This window comes from Hibiscus syriacus, unplaced genomic scaffold (assembly GCF_006381635.1).
Source record: "Hibiscus syriacus cultivar Baekdansim isolate YM2019G1 unplaced genomic scaffold, ASM638163v2 tig00110482_pilon, whole genome shotgun sequence".
Lineage (NCBI taxonomy): Eukaryota > Viridiplantae > Streptophyta > Magnoliopsida > Malvales > Malvaceae > Hibiscus > Hibiscus syriacus.
The window spans coordinates 3,349,086-3,365,795 of record NW_024062758.1 but is presented as its reverse complement, the minus strand read 5'-3'; the positions used below and the strand labels follow the sequence as shown (position 1 = coordinate 3,365,795).

The following is a 16,710-nucleotide window of genomic DNA, read 5'->3' as shown; positions in this document are numbered from 1 at the left end:
AGCTAGGTTTTGTCTCTCTTGATACAGTCTCTCTTGAAACAAATTTTGTCTCTCTTGAGACAATTTACCTTGAAACAAAGTTTTGTCTCTCTTGAGACAGTTTCTCTTGAAACACCAATCTTTGAATATGTTTCTCTTGAAACAAAATTTTGCCTCCCTTGAGACAGTTTATCTTGAAACACGAAAAAAACCTTTGAAATTGTTTCTCTTGAAACACAAAAAAACCTTTGAAAATGTTTCTCTTGAAACTCAAGACCTTCGAGTTCGATTACACTCAGCTTCGAGGGCACATCATTTACAGTATAGCTCAAGGCAATAACGGTTATCTGTCAACAAAGATTTCTGAGTTCGATTCCGATCCAAGGTATTTAAACCGAGAAGAAGACCGAAGGGCAACGAGAAGCCACGTGTTGATTCAGATTCCGAACTACGACTTCAATTTCATATCATTTCAAGATGAACTCGACTTCACGACGGAAGAGTCATCCGCAACTCAATTTTACAAGGGGTTATTGAAACATCAGAGTCAATTTTCAACTCCACCGAACGAAAAGCGTGTCTTTTAATCTTTGCCCTATCCCCGTTACACGACTATGGGCAAAGAGGGGCAGCTGTCAACACACCTTTTTGTCCGGGTACAATACTCTCAACAACCCCGATTTAGTGGGATTTAAAAAACAAACGTTAGAGTTTTAGTATGATTCAAACTCCTAACAATAGGAGAGTTTTACTAGGATTCAAACTCCTAAAAATATGATAGAGTTTTACTAGGATTCAAACTCCTAAAAATTTGATAGAGTTTTACTATGATTCAAACTCCTAAAAATAGGTTTCACAAGCATTATAAATAGCCATTGTAACTCACTATTGTAACATACGATTTACATACAAAATACAGAGGAAAGTACGAAAAAATACGAAGGCAAAGCTATTGTAAACGATTCGAAAAGGAAATAAAAGGTAGTATCTTTTTTACCTTGATTCGTTCATTTCTTGCATGTGCATGTTATTTTTGTTGAGATTTGGTTCGAATAACCCAAAATGTGGGTTGCGTCGATGACCAAAAAGGGGTGGGTTTCGAAGTTTTGAACCTATATCTACCCCCGAGGCGTGTTCTTATTTTTAAATATTTAATTCTCCCCCCTAAATCAATTTTTTTTCTTCAAAATTTGCACATCGATTTGTTTTTCCTTTTGATTCGGTCCCTTACATTTACGTTTTAATTATTATTATTTTATTTATTTAACTTTATTTATACACACATTTTCCTTATTACTCATTTTATTTAATTGCTTTGTTATTTTTCTTTTCTTTTTTTCATGTAATATTTTTTTACATTTTATGCATTTTTTTTACTTTAGTATATATTTTTATTTTTTTAGATTACATATATATATATATGTTATTTTTTATTATCTGTTTTATTAATTTATATATATATTTACTATTTTTATGTTTTTATTATATATATATATATATATATATATATTATTTTTACTTTTTATTATTATTTTATTTATTTATTTTATTTATATATTTTTTCTTCTTTTTCTTTTTTTTTATATATTTTTATATTACTTACTATTTTATCTTTGCTTTCTTTATCTTATCTTTTATTTAATTTATTTATTTCTTACCTTTTTATCTAACACGTTTCTTGGCTCTCTTAAGGGTACACCTTTAAAACTATCTAAGGTAAGTAAGTGGGATCATATTTTTACCTTTTAATTTTAAATTACAATTTTCTTAATTTAAGACAACTGGAAATTATGTAGTACCGAAAGGGCAGTTCAAGGGTGCTAACCCTTCCTTGACTGTATTCGACTCCCGAATCCGACACATCTTTGGAAAGACGCAGATCATGTAAGAAATATGGTATCCGATCAACCCATTTGTTTTAAAATAAATGATCGATGACGACTCCAATTCGTTTAATCCAAGTTGAAGCCCAATTTCGGGTCCACCCGAAAGACGAACGCGACAGTTAGGAAGGTCGAATACCTAAAAATATCTTTTAAAAATTTTAAAAAAATATTTAAAAAGACAAAATTGATTTGTGTATAACTAGAAAAAAAAATTATGGGTTCGAGAGTCGATTACGCGTGCAGAAGGGGAGCCCCCACAGCGCCCAGAATTGATACCCTCAATTATATGTGAATTTATTATTAAAAATATTTGAACTATACATATTTGAACTTTAAATTTAAGTTATGATCCTTTTATTTTGATAAATTTTATAAATGAGTGAATTTATTATTAAAAATATTTTACTCGATAAAAATGATTTAATTCACTCGGCTCTATTTGAGAAGGATGTCCTCTCACTACGTGAATTAACAGAAATTGAAATCCAATTATGTTGGACGTAATTTCGTTAATACACGAAGTAAAACAACATTACCTTTGATAATTCTTGAAAACGAGAAAACAAATATATGAAGTATGAATGTAGCAGGAATAAAGGACATGTATAAAATGGATGAGATGTCAATCATGACAAATAAATAAAACTAAACATAGATAAGTAAATAAAATAACTAAGCAATGAAAAAAATAGATACATAACATAAACAAAAATGAAAATTTATATTTATTATTAATATATATAATATTAAAATATATATAAATACAAATAATTATATATTTAATAATAAAAATAAAATAAAATATTTCATCAAAAAATAATAACGTATATTTAATTAATTTAATAGGTAACAAATTATAATGTTAAACACATTTTATTCGAATAACCCTCAGAAAGATACCCAGGTATTTGGAGGTCTTCCCTAGGTTAGTCGAATAATTAGCAACAATTATCGTATAATTTACAATATTAACACTGATGATTTTTTATAAAAATAGGTATTAAATTCTATATATTTTGTTTTTGGATATCTTTTATATTAATATATAAATATATGAAAAAATTTAAAAATACATATATAATTATATTATATATTTAATACTATATATTAATAAATATTGAAAATATCATTTAAAACAATAAATATATATTACATATTCCATTTATAAAAAAATATGCATATAGCAATATAAGGACCAAATCGAAACAACACAAAAATATAAAGTGGAAATTGAAACGTTTAACTTTAATATTTCATTAAATAACTAAACAATAAATAGTGGCCAAAATGAATATACAACAAAATGAATGACTAAAATATAATAATTTATAAATTGATGGTCTTGGTCAACAATTATCCAAATCATAACCATTAAACATATGATGACTAAAATGTAAAAATAACAAACTCTAAAGCTCAAACATAAACATAAAAACTTCTATTTAGTGACTAAACTTGAATTTTACAAAACCATTATGAACTCTCACGGAGTTGGACCAAATACTCCACAAGGAATCCCTAATCTTTCTAAACGGCGTCATTTTGGGTTTTTCATATAAGCCTAGTTATAAGATTTGAAATCCTAATTTTCATTTGTTTCCTCCACTCTCACGCCATTTTCTCTTTTTTCCTTATCTCCATCTTTTGTTTCTTTTTTTTCTTTGTTCATGGGTGGAAGAGAACCACTGTGAACGGCACCGATGAGGCTCCAACGATGTCCGATGAAGCCCTCAACACATTTCCCTTGAACCGTTAAACAACCTAGAACCAACTCTCACTCAACCCTAAATTTTCTCTTAAAAACGAAACCTAAAACAACTTAAAAGTTTCATTGCGTCCGACTGGCCAGGTTATTCGGGCCTGTCGGTCTATCATTCACTCCACTGTCCATTTCCCCAAAAACTTTCAAAGTGAATATCATACTCCTTTGTCTTTTTACATGGTATTGTTTTCGTAGAGGATCCTCTTCCTCAACCAATGCCATATCACCATCTTGACTGTTGCTCAGCTTCGAGATACTCGTTATAGAAGTGAAAGTTTTCTACACTCATGACTTCATGTGTAACACCCATTTCCCGTATATGTTCTCGTAGATAAGTCACAACTGTAAAATGACTTTTAAAAACATTTTCTTATTTATAAACCTATAAACTTTTGTTTCGAAATTTAAAACAAAACATTTTTAATATAAGGTAAAACATTCGTTGTAAACTATTACAAAATTATAACTTAAATACATTACAGAGCATTTTTTTTAGATTCATATACATGCCATCTAATTATCAAAAGAAGACATGATTGTCCTATAGTTACTAATTAGTCAACCTTGGATTGATGTTCTCTGTTGCACTCCTTACTCTGCTAAGTCTTTGTTTTTACCTACGCGTGAAATAAACACACGTTAAGTATTTACTTAGTGAGACATACTAATGTAATTGAACTGAAAATTCATACATAATCATATTATAGCTATTGAAATACAAACTAAATCGTATACTTCATAAAAATCAGTTAATCATCTCAATTAAACACATGCTTCTTTCATATAGTCATCAAAACCATTCTTAGTATGCTCAACATACTTATTTTTTTTGTATTTTGTTCCCAATTATACTTTATTTTTCCCAATATATGTTAAATAAGAATTTAAGGTACATATATTGCACCGAAGTGCCGAAATGGTCATTCACCTTTTATGAATACAATGAGTGGCACCTTTCTGCCAATAATGCACCGTCATGCATTTTCATTTATGACACCTTTCTGCCAACAATGCATTGTTATGCATTTTCATTTATGAAACCTTTTTTCCAATAATGCACCGCTATACATTTTCATTTATGACACCTTTCTACCAATAATGCACCGTTATGCATTTTCATTTATGGCTCATTTCTGCCAATAATGCACCGTTATGCATTTTCATTTATGACACCTTTCTGCCAATAATGCATCGTTATACTTTTTCATTTATTTCAGTAACATTGATAACCAAAGCACAACATTAACATCCATTCAATCATTTTAGAGCAATTCATACTCTAAAACTTATTCATAATATCATTTCTATATACATTATGAAAATATACCAAAATGTTGTAAAATATACATTTAACAAAACATTCGAGATTGACTCATCGCAAGTCTTCCTCCTTTCATACAAGTACTATAAATGCACTCACCTGATAAGCCTCACTAATAAGCTGTAATGATGTCCGGCTATTAGGCAACTTTATCTTTGCCATTTTTCTTGTTTGACTCAGGAGCTTGGTTATGATCTACACAAGCATCCATTAAAGACACATATCATACCAATTTTAGTATATTCCCTAACATTTATACTTTAATAATACTAAAAAATACTATTATTTTCAATTTCTATTACAATTCCATTCTATCTTACAATTCCAGCCTCAATAGTATCAATACCCCTACCATGGTACCGATACTTCTATACTATGGTAACGATACTCCCTTTTAGTATCGATACCATTTCTACATTCTAGAATCCATTGTATCAATACCTTTCTCTTATTATCGATACCCACATCAGTATCGTACTAATTGCATCAATATCGATACTGTTCATCGTAATTTTTTTAAAATTTAAACCTATAATATCGGTATTGTTCTTCTAGTACCAATACCCTACCCAGATTTTCCATTTTTCAGCTCGATTTTTTTACCAAATTTTCGTTTAAATCTCTTACTTTTACCTCAAACAATACCCTTAAACTTAACATCATTTAACCCAACTAACTTCCCTTCATTTAGCTTCTTATAACATCTAAATTCTCCAAAGAACATCTCAAACTAATAATCATACTACTTTTTCTAACATGTTTTTAATCCATTCCAAGGCTTCTAATCTCTTATTTACTTATTTGGCAAGTCAAATCTACTAATAAACCTCAATAAAAACTCATATTTCAATATACCATTCAAAAACTCATTTTCTTAAATCTCAAATAAATCATCAATTTCTTAGTTTTAATCCTCTATAACTCTTCCTTAAGCTTCCACGTCACTTAAGGTTTCAAGAACAAACCAAAAACGAAAGGAAAAACTTGCTAGCTGAAGCCTTACCTTTGGCTTTGGAGGAGAACATGGTCACGAGGGAAGAAGAAGAGTAGATGACTTAGTTTAGTTTTCAACTTTCCCCTTTTTCTCCCTTTCTTAAATCCCTAATAAAATGAATTTTAAATTCATTTCACTCTAAAGGACCAAAATGCCCTTTCATTCTTCCATTCTTACTAATTGGTCTTAATTAAATTATTTCTTATACTTTATCATTTATTCAATTTAATCCCCAAAATTTTAAATCCTTTCAAAATAGTCATTGACTTAATATTTGGAGTTTATATCGTGGAATCTACATCCTTAGGAGACTTGGTCGAGTCGTCACCTGTGTTATCATGCATCTCTTAGCCAAGGGCTTGATTGAGCATTTCTCATTCTCACCGGTGCTCGAATAGAAATGTCCCACTGGGTAACCAAATTCAGAGTATCTTGTTTGACTCGCATCTTATAGTAGGTCCCCCATGACCAAGTTTTCAGCACAAAAAGCAAAAATATGTTTAATTTTTCATATTGAAAATTAGCATAGGTAAACGATCCATCCGGCTAAGCTATTTTCTTCCTTCGTTTTAAAGCTTTGATTTTCGCGTCATATTCAACAAACGTCCAATAAAGTTCCCAAACTGCTTCGCTACCAGTTCAGAGATGTATCCTACCGGTAAATCATTAATCAACATCTAAAAATCTATTGTATTTAATGGAACCAATCTCGGGTCATCCTTCTTTTGTAAACGATGCAAAGTCAACAAATGAGAACAAAAAAACCAAGGCCCCTCCGTTGCAATTCTATTCACATATACTTCATGGTATAAACAAAACAAGTATCGATTCTCTCCTAACTTCGTTATTGAGATTGCCCCTATCGGATGTCAGACGTTCGCCAAAGTTATTCTCATCGCTTGAATAACTACTGTCGATGTAAAATCTCTCACTATGCAATGATCAAAAGAAATCTGATTAGAGTCTTGTGAATTCTCAAAAATTAATGCCTCGTCCTCTTCTTCACTTAGGTTCAGATTTTTCAAATCTTTTTCAATCTCCCACGTTCCTTCAATCACAAACCTTCACAAAACCTAGGCACAAGCAACAAAATCCAATGATTTAGCAGAACTCAAAAACGTGCAAAAGACGACAAGAGAAAAACACGTGCAAAAGACGGAAGGGCAAACCCTAGCACAGAGGGTTAACCTAATAAGAGATGACTGAGTTATCAGAAAAATACTAAAAAGTATATATTTTCTTTTAATATGTACATGATATTAAATAAACATATTCACAAATTTATTCATAGATATATAATTAAACATATTTATATATAATTAATGTTATTTATTAATTATAAATAAATATACATATATTTTATATATTATTTTTTTGAAAAATATTGTTTAGATGTTAATAATAAATGTTACAAATAAACACAAAAACAATGGTCCAATCCAAGGGTTACGCCTATTTATGGGTCTATCCGTAGGCCCATTTCCCTTCTTCGTTTTAGTCAAAATCCTGTGCCAAACTCCACCTCAATTTGGGCTTTTCCCATGTTCTATAGGACTTTATCCCCGCCTAAATGGCGGGAAGAACTGGCGGGAAACCCACCTACCTTCTACCTTTTAATGCGGGAAGCTAAGTAGCGTCAAGCAAATCGATCAGTCAGAAAGAAAGAGTGAGAAATGGGCGGTCCACCGTACGATTGCATGGCGAACCCACTGGGTGTCGTCCGATTGACATTTGAGAAGGCGATAGGGTTAGGATCAGAGAACCTAACCCATCCCTCCGCTTTCGACGGCAAGGATTGGGGTGCCCTTGAACTCTTCCGCCACTTCCTCTTCCAGGAATCGGGTCTTTCACAGGTTCCCATTCTTAATCCCAAGACGCTGAGATGGGTTCAGCACAACAGTCTTGTCCGTTACCGTGGCATGATCCAGGACATGTTGGGAAATGAATTCTATGTTGGTGCTTATAGGGAGGTAAGTTCCTTTTCCACTCTAAAAGTTTAATCCTTTCTTTCTTTTTTTTCGAAGAATCTGAATTATGGGTTTTATGTTCCTCTTATCTGTTGCTAAATGAAGGATGGGTCTTCATGGCGGACCAACAAGTTCACGGATGTTTCTCAATACCCAATGGAATCCCCTTCTGATACGTGTATTTGGGAACGTCGCTTGCTCTACTGTGCTCCTGTAAGTTCTCCTTTTACTCGTATTTTAAGGATAGTTGTCCATTTTCTCATTTTTCATTGGTTGTGATTCTATCGATATCTTCAGGTTCCAGGACAGAGTTTCTGGACTGTACCTTCTTGCGACATGGATCCTAATCGGTCATCCCAAAGCAGGGAGAAGCGGCGTAGGATGAATGATGAAGACGATGTCCCCATGGATTTGGTTGGTCTTGCTCCACTTACCATTCTTCTAGTTTGGATTTTGTTTATAAATTTGCTTAGGTGAACCACTTAATTGTTCTCTAGTGGGGGGTAATTGGTATGGTGAAGTACAGTCGCTTGGTTTGCACATTTATAACTCCTCAAGATCAATGCCTTCTTATTTGGTTCCTTTAGTATTGGGTTTGATGCATTTATGGTTTACCTCTTCTATACTTGAATAATATATCTTTTTTCAGGCTTCTGAGGAAGAGGTTAAAAGCTCTCCAATTGCCAAGAAGATGGTAAGAAGCCCCAACTCAAATTTTTAGTTAAGATCCATGAAATATTTTAGCCATTATAAGTAAACACTTTGGAGATGTTATTTGGTTTTGCTTTATCAGTAGAGCTTAAAGATTGCTGCATCAAACTGCATGTATTGGTGGTACCATATTCACTGTACGCTATTAGTTGTCATTAATGCTCATGAAGTTAATAAGTTCTCACTCGAGCCAAATTTTGAAGAGATTCAGGAACATTTGTAAACCTTCTCGAGCCTTGCCAAATATTCCCGCAACTTTACATCAACTTCTGAAGAGATCATTGTCTACTTTCCATTAATTTCTGATACATTGACCATTCTGTAGGATTCATGAATTGTTAAGACTTTAAGTCGTTCTTGTGGCAATTAAACTTGAACGGTATAGTAATGGATAGAAAATAATGGAGGGGGCTCAACCCCTAATTGAGACGGAAGATGGTCCTAATCAGATTTTTATTTTTTGCTAGAGAGAAAATGGACTTCCTTCCGCTTCATCAGAACCTATGGATCTTAAAACTGCAAGCACTTCTTCCTGCATGAGTACATTTCAATTTGTTGACAAAGATGACCTTCCTTGCCTAATAAAGGTAAATGATTTAATGGCATTTTCCCAATATATATCCAGATATATTGAAATAGTCTATAGATAGCGGTTTCCTTTTTCTCTTTTCAACTAAGCTTGATTGTTTTCTATTTTTAAAATGCAGATATATGATTCTCCAGAGTCAGACTTGAAGCTGAATGATGTTTTTGAGTTTGTTGGTGTCCTCACTTTTGATTCAGAGCTTGCAGTTGAGAAAGATGGCAATGATGAGTTATCAAATATTTTCTATGATGATGCACGGGTCCATTTGCCCCCTAATAAGGTATCATCTTCTCCTAGCTGTGAAACATGTGTGGCTTTATTATCATCGGAGTTTGTTTTAGGGCCACTAATTCTTTAATAGTGGGTCAGTTAAAGTTTCTTTGTGATGAAAATGTAGTTATTAGCTTGCCAATTGCTCTACAAGTGTCTTGCTGTAATGAACTGGTTTGAATTCATCGTGTTCTCTGGTTCAAGATGTATTAGTAGTTTTTCAATTCTTTCCTGTTGCAGGTCCCACGCTTGCACTATCTTGTACATAGAAAGCTTGCAGTGCATGACTTTCTGCTGGGCGCCCCAATAATGGAGGTATAGTATGGATTGCTGCATTTTTCTGCCTCATGCTGACTAGTTTGCTGTTCCAGTGTCTAGTGAGTTTCTTCCATGCTTCCTCATCTTTTTCCTTGACTTTTAATCTTCATTCTTCCAGCCAAAGCCACATTTGGTGAAAGAGATCAGGGAAGCTTTGTTCAGGCATCTTACAGCTGTTCTTGGCAATGACGGAGTAGCTGCTCATTTCATGTTGTTGCATCTTCTGTCCAAGGTAATGTTTTCCTCCACAACTATCTTTTTATTTTCTTGATATTATGCTGGGTGGCAGTTTCTTGTCACCTCCTCAATTTGTCAGACAAAAGTCTTCCTTTCAACTTTCATCTTAGACTGAGAAACTGATAATATTGGTTGGACAGGTTCACAATAGAGTAGATGATGTTGCTGTCGGGAAGCTGTCACTAAATCTAACAGGTTTAAGCAAAGAAAGTGTATCTGTGTTTGGCACTCGACTTAGCCAAACTTTCAAAACCCTGCTACCTTTCACGAATTGCATGCCTCTCGCACTGGAACATCTGAACACTGCCTCTCTTGCCCCAAAAAAGGATTATCAAACAAACAGGTATCCTTAATCATATGCCTGTAGCTAAAGGAAGGTTAATGCCTGCAATCAATAAGAAAGTATGCACGTACCAGCATTTTTCTTAATAGTTTCACAATGTATTGTATTGCAGATTGATTCCTGGAGCTCTTCAGCTACCTGAAGGATCACACCTGATGGTTGATGAAACCCAACTAAAATCAGGAAGCCTCAACTCTATTGGAATTGAGAATGTAAAGCTGCTGAAAAATCTAATAGAGTTTCAAAAAGTAAGCTGCTACTTTGTTTAAACACGTGTGCATGTTTCTGCACCGATAGTCCTTGTCTTTATTCTATATTATTGCAACAAGTTCAACATTGAATATACTTTTTTTCAGGTGGAATACGACTTTCAGTTCTACAAAATGGAAATGGCGGCGGATGTGCAGTTACTTATATTTTCAGAGGGGAAATCTAATATTGTTCCTGCTGATGTAATTGTACCTTTTCAGCCTTGTTCTCTTGAATCCTCCGAATTACCAACTGGAGAGGCACTGGAAGCTTGGAGATGGTACCTGGCCACTGTTAGATCATTACCGCATTCCATTGGATCAGAGATGCAGAAGGTGTGAATTAAATTGACTTCCTCTTGCCATTTTATATAAAGGAAGGGAGGCCCTATAAGTTTGGTTTACTCGCATCACAGGTGGTAGAAGATGATTTGGTTTCTGCAAGACAAGCAGATCGGAGCTTGGGCAGTCGAGATTTTAGCAGGTTAGAAACAGGGCTTTGATCAGGATGTATTTGCATAATATTCCACTCTCACTTGCAATAAAAAAAATGAGTGATGTGTAGATGGTTGACGATGGGCCGCCTCATATCCTCAAGTTTGGGAGAAACGAACCTGGCATTGGAACATTGGCAAATGGTAAAAGAAATGGAGAGGCTAAGGAAGGAGAGGGTCAAGTAGAATCCAACTCCACCCACCGGAACAGATCAGATGCTTGAGATATTGGTCATGAAAAAGGCCCCTCTGTCATGTTTTAATGCTTTGCAAAACCAAAATGCCAAATTTGTGTTTGTGATGTCTGATTATTACCCACCAACACTCTGGTCTGCTCTCTTATAGTCATGTAATCCACCCTTCCAACTTCATGTAATATAATTGCTGGCTAGTTGAATTTTGTTGTGCAAATTGGATCGAATGTTTATTAAATATATATTTAGGTTTTTTTATTATAATAATATTTTAAATTTCTAATGTTTTATGTTTTGTACTCTTATGTTCTTATATTTGATTCATCAAATATTCAAATTACAATATATAGCTGCAGATTTGATTAAATTAAAAATATATTATTTCTTTATTTGTAATAATTTTATTATTTTTTATCAATTTAATATTTAAAATAGTTATTTTATATATTAAACGCTGACGTGTCATTCATATAAAAGTACTTGATATAATTTTACAATATGGAATCTGAGATATATTTATACTTATATTACTTTATTATATGTAGGATATGATATAATTTAATTGTGTCTAGGCTATCTTTTGTTCAAATTTTAGTGACCAAAATTCATCCACCCTCTAATATTTCACATCAACTTGCAAATATTTGTTTCATCTTTTTCATTTTTTTATTGAGCAACCTGTGTCATTTTGGCTAAGGATGTTTGAAAGTTCATATTTGTCGAGTACCAGCTTAAGCTTTAATTAAATATCATCGTTTAAGCGGTGGTTCAAATCGACATTAACCTATGGATATGAAAATGATGTGTACGCATTAAATTATAAATAAAATGCATAAAATGGTAAACCAAATATTTAACTTTCGCACCTTGAAATTAACTTTTTGTAATTCCACACTATAATATAATAGTACATGGACTATGACAGTCATATTTACACTACACACTCATCACTATCATCAAATCCAAAGTCGTTCTCAAACTCCATAGGCTTAATCCCAAATTCCAATTCGAAATTCCGACAACTCAATTCTGCGCATGATGGATGCACCATCCCAACAGGCTCCGAGCAGTACTCAAAGCCATCAATCAAATCCTTCCACATGTCCGTAACATCACTCGACGTCTCTTCCTTTGTTTCCTGTTTTAGTGCTGCACCGGTTGGAGTCGGATCCGATCGCTGATCGTGGTGGCGTTTGATCAGAATCTCGGAGTCGACGGCCCCAGTTTCCCAAGATTCAGAATTTGTGATGATTAGGGGAGGAGCATTGACTGCGTAGTTGGTGCAGGTGTGGGTTCCGATATAAGTGGTCCGATACATCTGGGAGCCGTCATCTATTTTTTGGACTTGTTTGATGGCTCGACAGCCTTGATCGTACTTGCGACTACATCTCAAGTAACTCCTGTTTATTTGGACTACATGGTTAGTTCCGATCAGTGACGAATCAATAAATTTAACAATAATTCAAAATTTTAATTTTAAAAATTATGGGATGCAAAAATTTTATTTTACTATTTTTTTTCTTCAATATATTATTAGTACTAAATTGCACTTTGCCTTAGGATTAGTGCATCCGCCCCTAGTTCCAATATGCTTGTCTTGAGCAAGTAATGTTCACATGATACATTGAATGATTTAAAAGGAAATGAAGAACCTCTAACAAGGGAACAGTCAGAAATAAACCTAGGGTGTTTAGAATTGAGGATCTCTTTTTGTCCATATTTCCTCCAAGTATGACCATCTTCCATTGTAGCAGAAACAGCCGTCCATGCCTGTGCACTCCTCCTGCAATAAAAAAACGAACACTTCCAATTACTATTATAATCCATGTATGGAATCAAAGCATAAACAAAGAAACAGAATTTATGTTTACTTTCTCTTGTAACAGCCTCTCTTGCCCATAGAGCCAGGTGCTGTCTTACTGCTGTCGATACAAGAATCTTCATTATGGGACTGGGCAGATTCAAGAGAAGTCAGCACAGCAAGTGCTTGATCGAAAGATGTCAAGATCTTGTCGATGAGTTCTGATGCGAGATGGGCAGTTCCTTGAGAGGAGGGGTTGTGGGAAGAGAATCTGAAGCTGGTTGGCATACTCTTGGCCTTCCACAAGTTCTTCTATTGCCCTTTCAGGCCCACCTGAAAGACTACCCATAGTATTGTCACCACCCAACTGGGAATTTTTTTTTTTTTTTTGCTGCGCTTAATCCAGTAAATATATATATATAAAAAGATTTGAACAAGGGGAGGGTGAGGTAGGGGAGAATGAAATGAAAGGAAACTGTGAGGAAAGGGGGGCATTGACAGAAACTCACTTTAAATGCTGACAAGATGTAGCTGACGTCTATGCGTGATGGAATAATGACGCCATCATCTCTCCCTACCTTTTGTTATCTTTTATAAGTGGGAATAGTGTTATGAGTAGAAAAGAAGGCACTAAAACAAAATAACAAAATGAATGGAGTTAATGAGATAAAGCCAGGCTAGCTTCCTTGAACTTTCCTTCCCTTGCTTCTAGATCAACGTCTTCCTTTATTTATTTCAGATTTCAAATGTTTGACGGCTTAAACCCATGTCTATGAACCATCTTCTTGTTTGGTCGAGTTGTGGTTGAATTCATTTATATGATACGAATTCATTTAAATGGATATTGATACAGAAGTATATAACTTCACCTAAATGTACAAGTCTCGTGTTTATTTTCTTAAGTAATGATTTTATTTTATTTAAAAATAGTATTATTTTTTACCTTTTAGAATATCATCATTTAAAATTTTTTTTTTTTTGGATAAGTAAGCATTTATAACCAAAAAGAGTTCATACAAAATCCAAAAAAAATGGTCAAAGACCACTATACAACAAAAGCTTAACCTATATTCCAATTGTTACAAAGAAGCATATTTATATTGTCAAGACTATTGATATCTTTACTCCTGAGTTGGGCTCCAACAACATCTTTTATAGAATCAAGCATGTCTTCATTAGTTCGGTTTTTTTCCCTGGAATATGCGTCTGTTTCTCTCCTCCCAGACCGTGTAAATAAAAGCAGTCCATGCAATCTTCAGAATTGAAGTTAAGAGATATTTAACTTTCCAAGATGAATAAGCCCAAGCAAGTTTAATTTCCCATGACATTTGAGGTTTGGATCTAAGGGTGAGATCCAATATACCATTCCAGAGAGCAGTAACCATTATGCAGTCTGCAAATAAATGGTCTCGTGTTTCAAGAGCGTCATTACAAAGGATACACTGACCATTGGTGACGAGACCCATACATAAGAGTCTCTCCCGAGTTGGGAGCCGATCAAGGATAGCTAACCAAGCAATAAAACTGAATTTGGGAATGTGAAGCGAAAACCAAATTAGCTTTTGCCACTGGACTTTGTTATGCTTGATTCGAACTTCTTCCCAAATCCCTTTAGCATTCGTTATTCCAGCATTAAGAATAGGTAAGGCCTCGTTTTCAGTTTCAACAGTTTTTTGACGATGTAACTAGAAGAAGCAGTCGTTGACATTTGGCAAAAATCATTATATTTAATTACATAAGCATAGGTCCAAGCAATCCATAAGGAACCTTGACCAACTAGCAGGTTTTGAATAAGCAGAATCAAGCATACCTTGTTCCAAGATTTTAAATCCTTTAAGCCTAGCCCTCCTTCAGACTTCGATTTGCATAAATTACCCCAACTTACCCTTGCTCCTGAGGCTGAAGTGTCAGAGCCTCTCCATAAGTATCTCGAGCATAGTTGGTTAATTCTATTAATAACAGTTTGGGGAAGCAGGAACTGTCGACACCAGAAATTAGCAATGTTTTGTAAGACTGTTTTAATGAGTTCTAGCCTTCCAGCATAACTTAAGTGCCTCCCAGACCATTGGTGAATCATGGATCTAATCTTATCAATCATGGGGGGAAAATCCTTAACAGAGAGTTTCCTAGAAACAAGAGGAACCTCGAGATATATCACTGGTAAAAGGCCAATTTTAAAACCAGTAGAGATCTTGATGATTTCTAGATTCCTTGGAGAAATACCTGCTGCAAAAATTTCAGATTTAGCCACATTAAGTTGAAGCCCAAAGATTTCATAAAATTTATTGAGAACAGAGATAACTCCAGCAATAGACTCTATATTTCCCTTGCAAAAGATTAGAAGGTCGTCAGCAAAAGTAAGATGAGTGAGCCCTATTTTTTACATTTGGGATGATAACTGATTAGTCCTCTGGCATCAACAAGATTAAGAAGCTTGGAAATGATGCTCATGGAAAGAACAAAGAGAATTGGGGATAAAGGATCTCCCTGTCTAAGGCCTCTTTCACCTTTGAAATAACCAATCAATGAACCATTGAATGAGATTGAGTATTTTGCTCTAGAGTAACAAGTTTCAATCCAAGAATGAAAAAAAGGAGGCAAATCAATATCTTTGAGAATGGAAGAAAGGAATCTCCAGTCAAGAGAATCAAAAGCCTTTTGAAGATCAATATTGATAGCACACCTTGGAGAGATAGAATTTCTCCCATAGCCTTTGACAAGATCTTGAGCAAGAAGAGTATTATCGATTATATTTCTCTCCTTAACAAAGGTTGTTTGGTTAAGAGTGATTATGTCAGGAAGAATGATTTTCAGCCTTTGAACAAGGATCTTAGTAATTGCCTTATAGACCACCGAGCAATAGGAGATGGGTTTATAATCTTTAACCTTGCTAGGATTTGTGATCTTGGGAAACAGGGCAGTTATTGTAGAATTAAAGGCTGGTAAAATGAAAGAGTTCTGAAAGAAGTATTTTACAGCTTTAATCACATATTCGTCAATCGCTGACCAAGTAGATTTAAAGAAGAAAGGTGTGAAACCATCCGGGCCAGGAGCTTTATTATTTCCTTTGCTGAAGAAAGTATCCTTAATCTCCTCGTCAGTGATATTTTCCCCAATTCTGCTGAAGCCTCAGGAGACATATTGAATTGAAGCATATTTTTTAAAACAGTAGGGTCAGTGTCTTTAACATTCGAATCAGCATTCCCCAACTGAAAAACTGAAAAAAACCGAAATGGTTTTTTTTCGGTTCGGTTCGTTTTTTTTAACGGTTCGGGTTTTTCGGTTCGGTTCGGTTTATCGGTTTGTTAATAAAAAAATCACTTGAAACTATAATTTTTTTACAAAAATTGCCTATTCGGTTCAATATGGAACAAATGGGTTCCATATGGAAAACCCGAATCGAACCGAATCAAAAAAATGAAGCCTTTAAACCGAACCGAAAACCGAACCGTTTAAAGCCAAACCGAACCGAACCGAACCATTTTACTCGGTTCGTGTCGGTTTTTCGGTTTTCTCAGTTTCGTTGCTCAGCCCTAGCCATGATCATTCACAAGGACTCTAATGGTTTCTCTCTTGTTCTTAGAGGCAATGACAGAGTG

General features: G+C 34.3%; 1 protein-coding gene and 1 pseudogene across 2 annotated transcripts in view; one reads left to right on the top strand and one right to left on the bottom strand.

Annotated features, from left to right (window-relative positions):
* The first annotated feature begins 7,574 nt into the window (after positions 1-7,574).
* Positions 7,575-16,710, top strand: part of LOC120128943 (mini-chromosome maintenance complex-binding protein-like) — a 32,921-nt gene continuing 23,785 nt past the window's right edge. The window contains exons 1-13 of one of the 2 annotated variants that reach the window (XM_039146548.1): positions 7,575-7,912; positions 8,015-8,122; positions 8,207-8,323; positions 8,559-8,603; positions 9,088-9,207; positions 9,328-9,486; positions 9,717-9,791; positions 9,913-10,026; positions 10,172-10,374; positions 10,487-10,622; positions 10,731-10,958; positions 11,039-11,106; positions 11,188-11,315. In XM_039146548.1, the coding sequence (XP_039002479.1) occupies positions 7,616-7,912; positions 8,015-8,122; positions 8,207-8,323; positions 8,559-8,603; positions 9,088-9,207; positions 9,328-9,486; positions 9,717-9,791; positions 9,913-10,026; positions 10,172-10,374; positions 10,487-10,622; positions 10,731-10,958; positions 11,039-11,106; positions 11,188-11,302 (1,785 nt within the window). In that variant the 5' untranslated portion in view covers positions 7,575-7,615 and the 3' untranslated portion in view covers positions 11,303-11,315. Of the gene's footprint in view, positions 7,913-8,014; positions 8,123-8,206; positions 8,324-8,558; positions 8,604-9,087; positions 9,208-9,327; positions 9,487-9,716; positions 9,792-9,912; positions 10,027-10,171; positions 10,375-10,486; positions 10,623-10,730; positions 10,959-11,038; positions 11,107-11,187; positions 11,514-16,710 lie in introns of those variants that run through there. The other variant, XM_039146547.1, reaches the window with a different exon arrangement.
* On the bottom strand, positions 12,220-13,460 carry LOC120128669 (annotated as a pseudogene).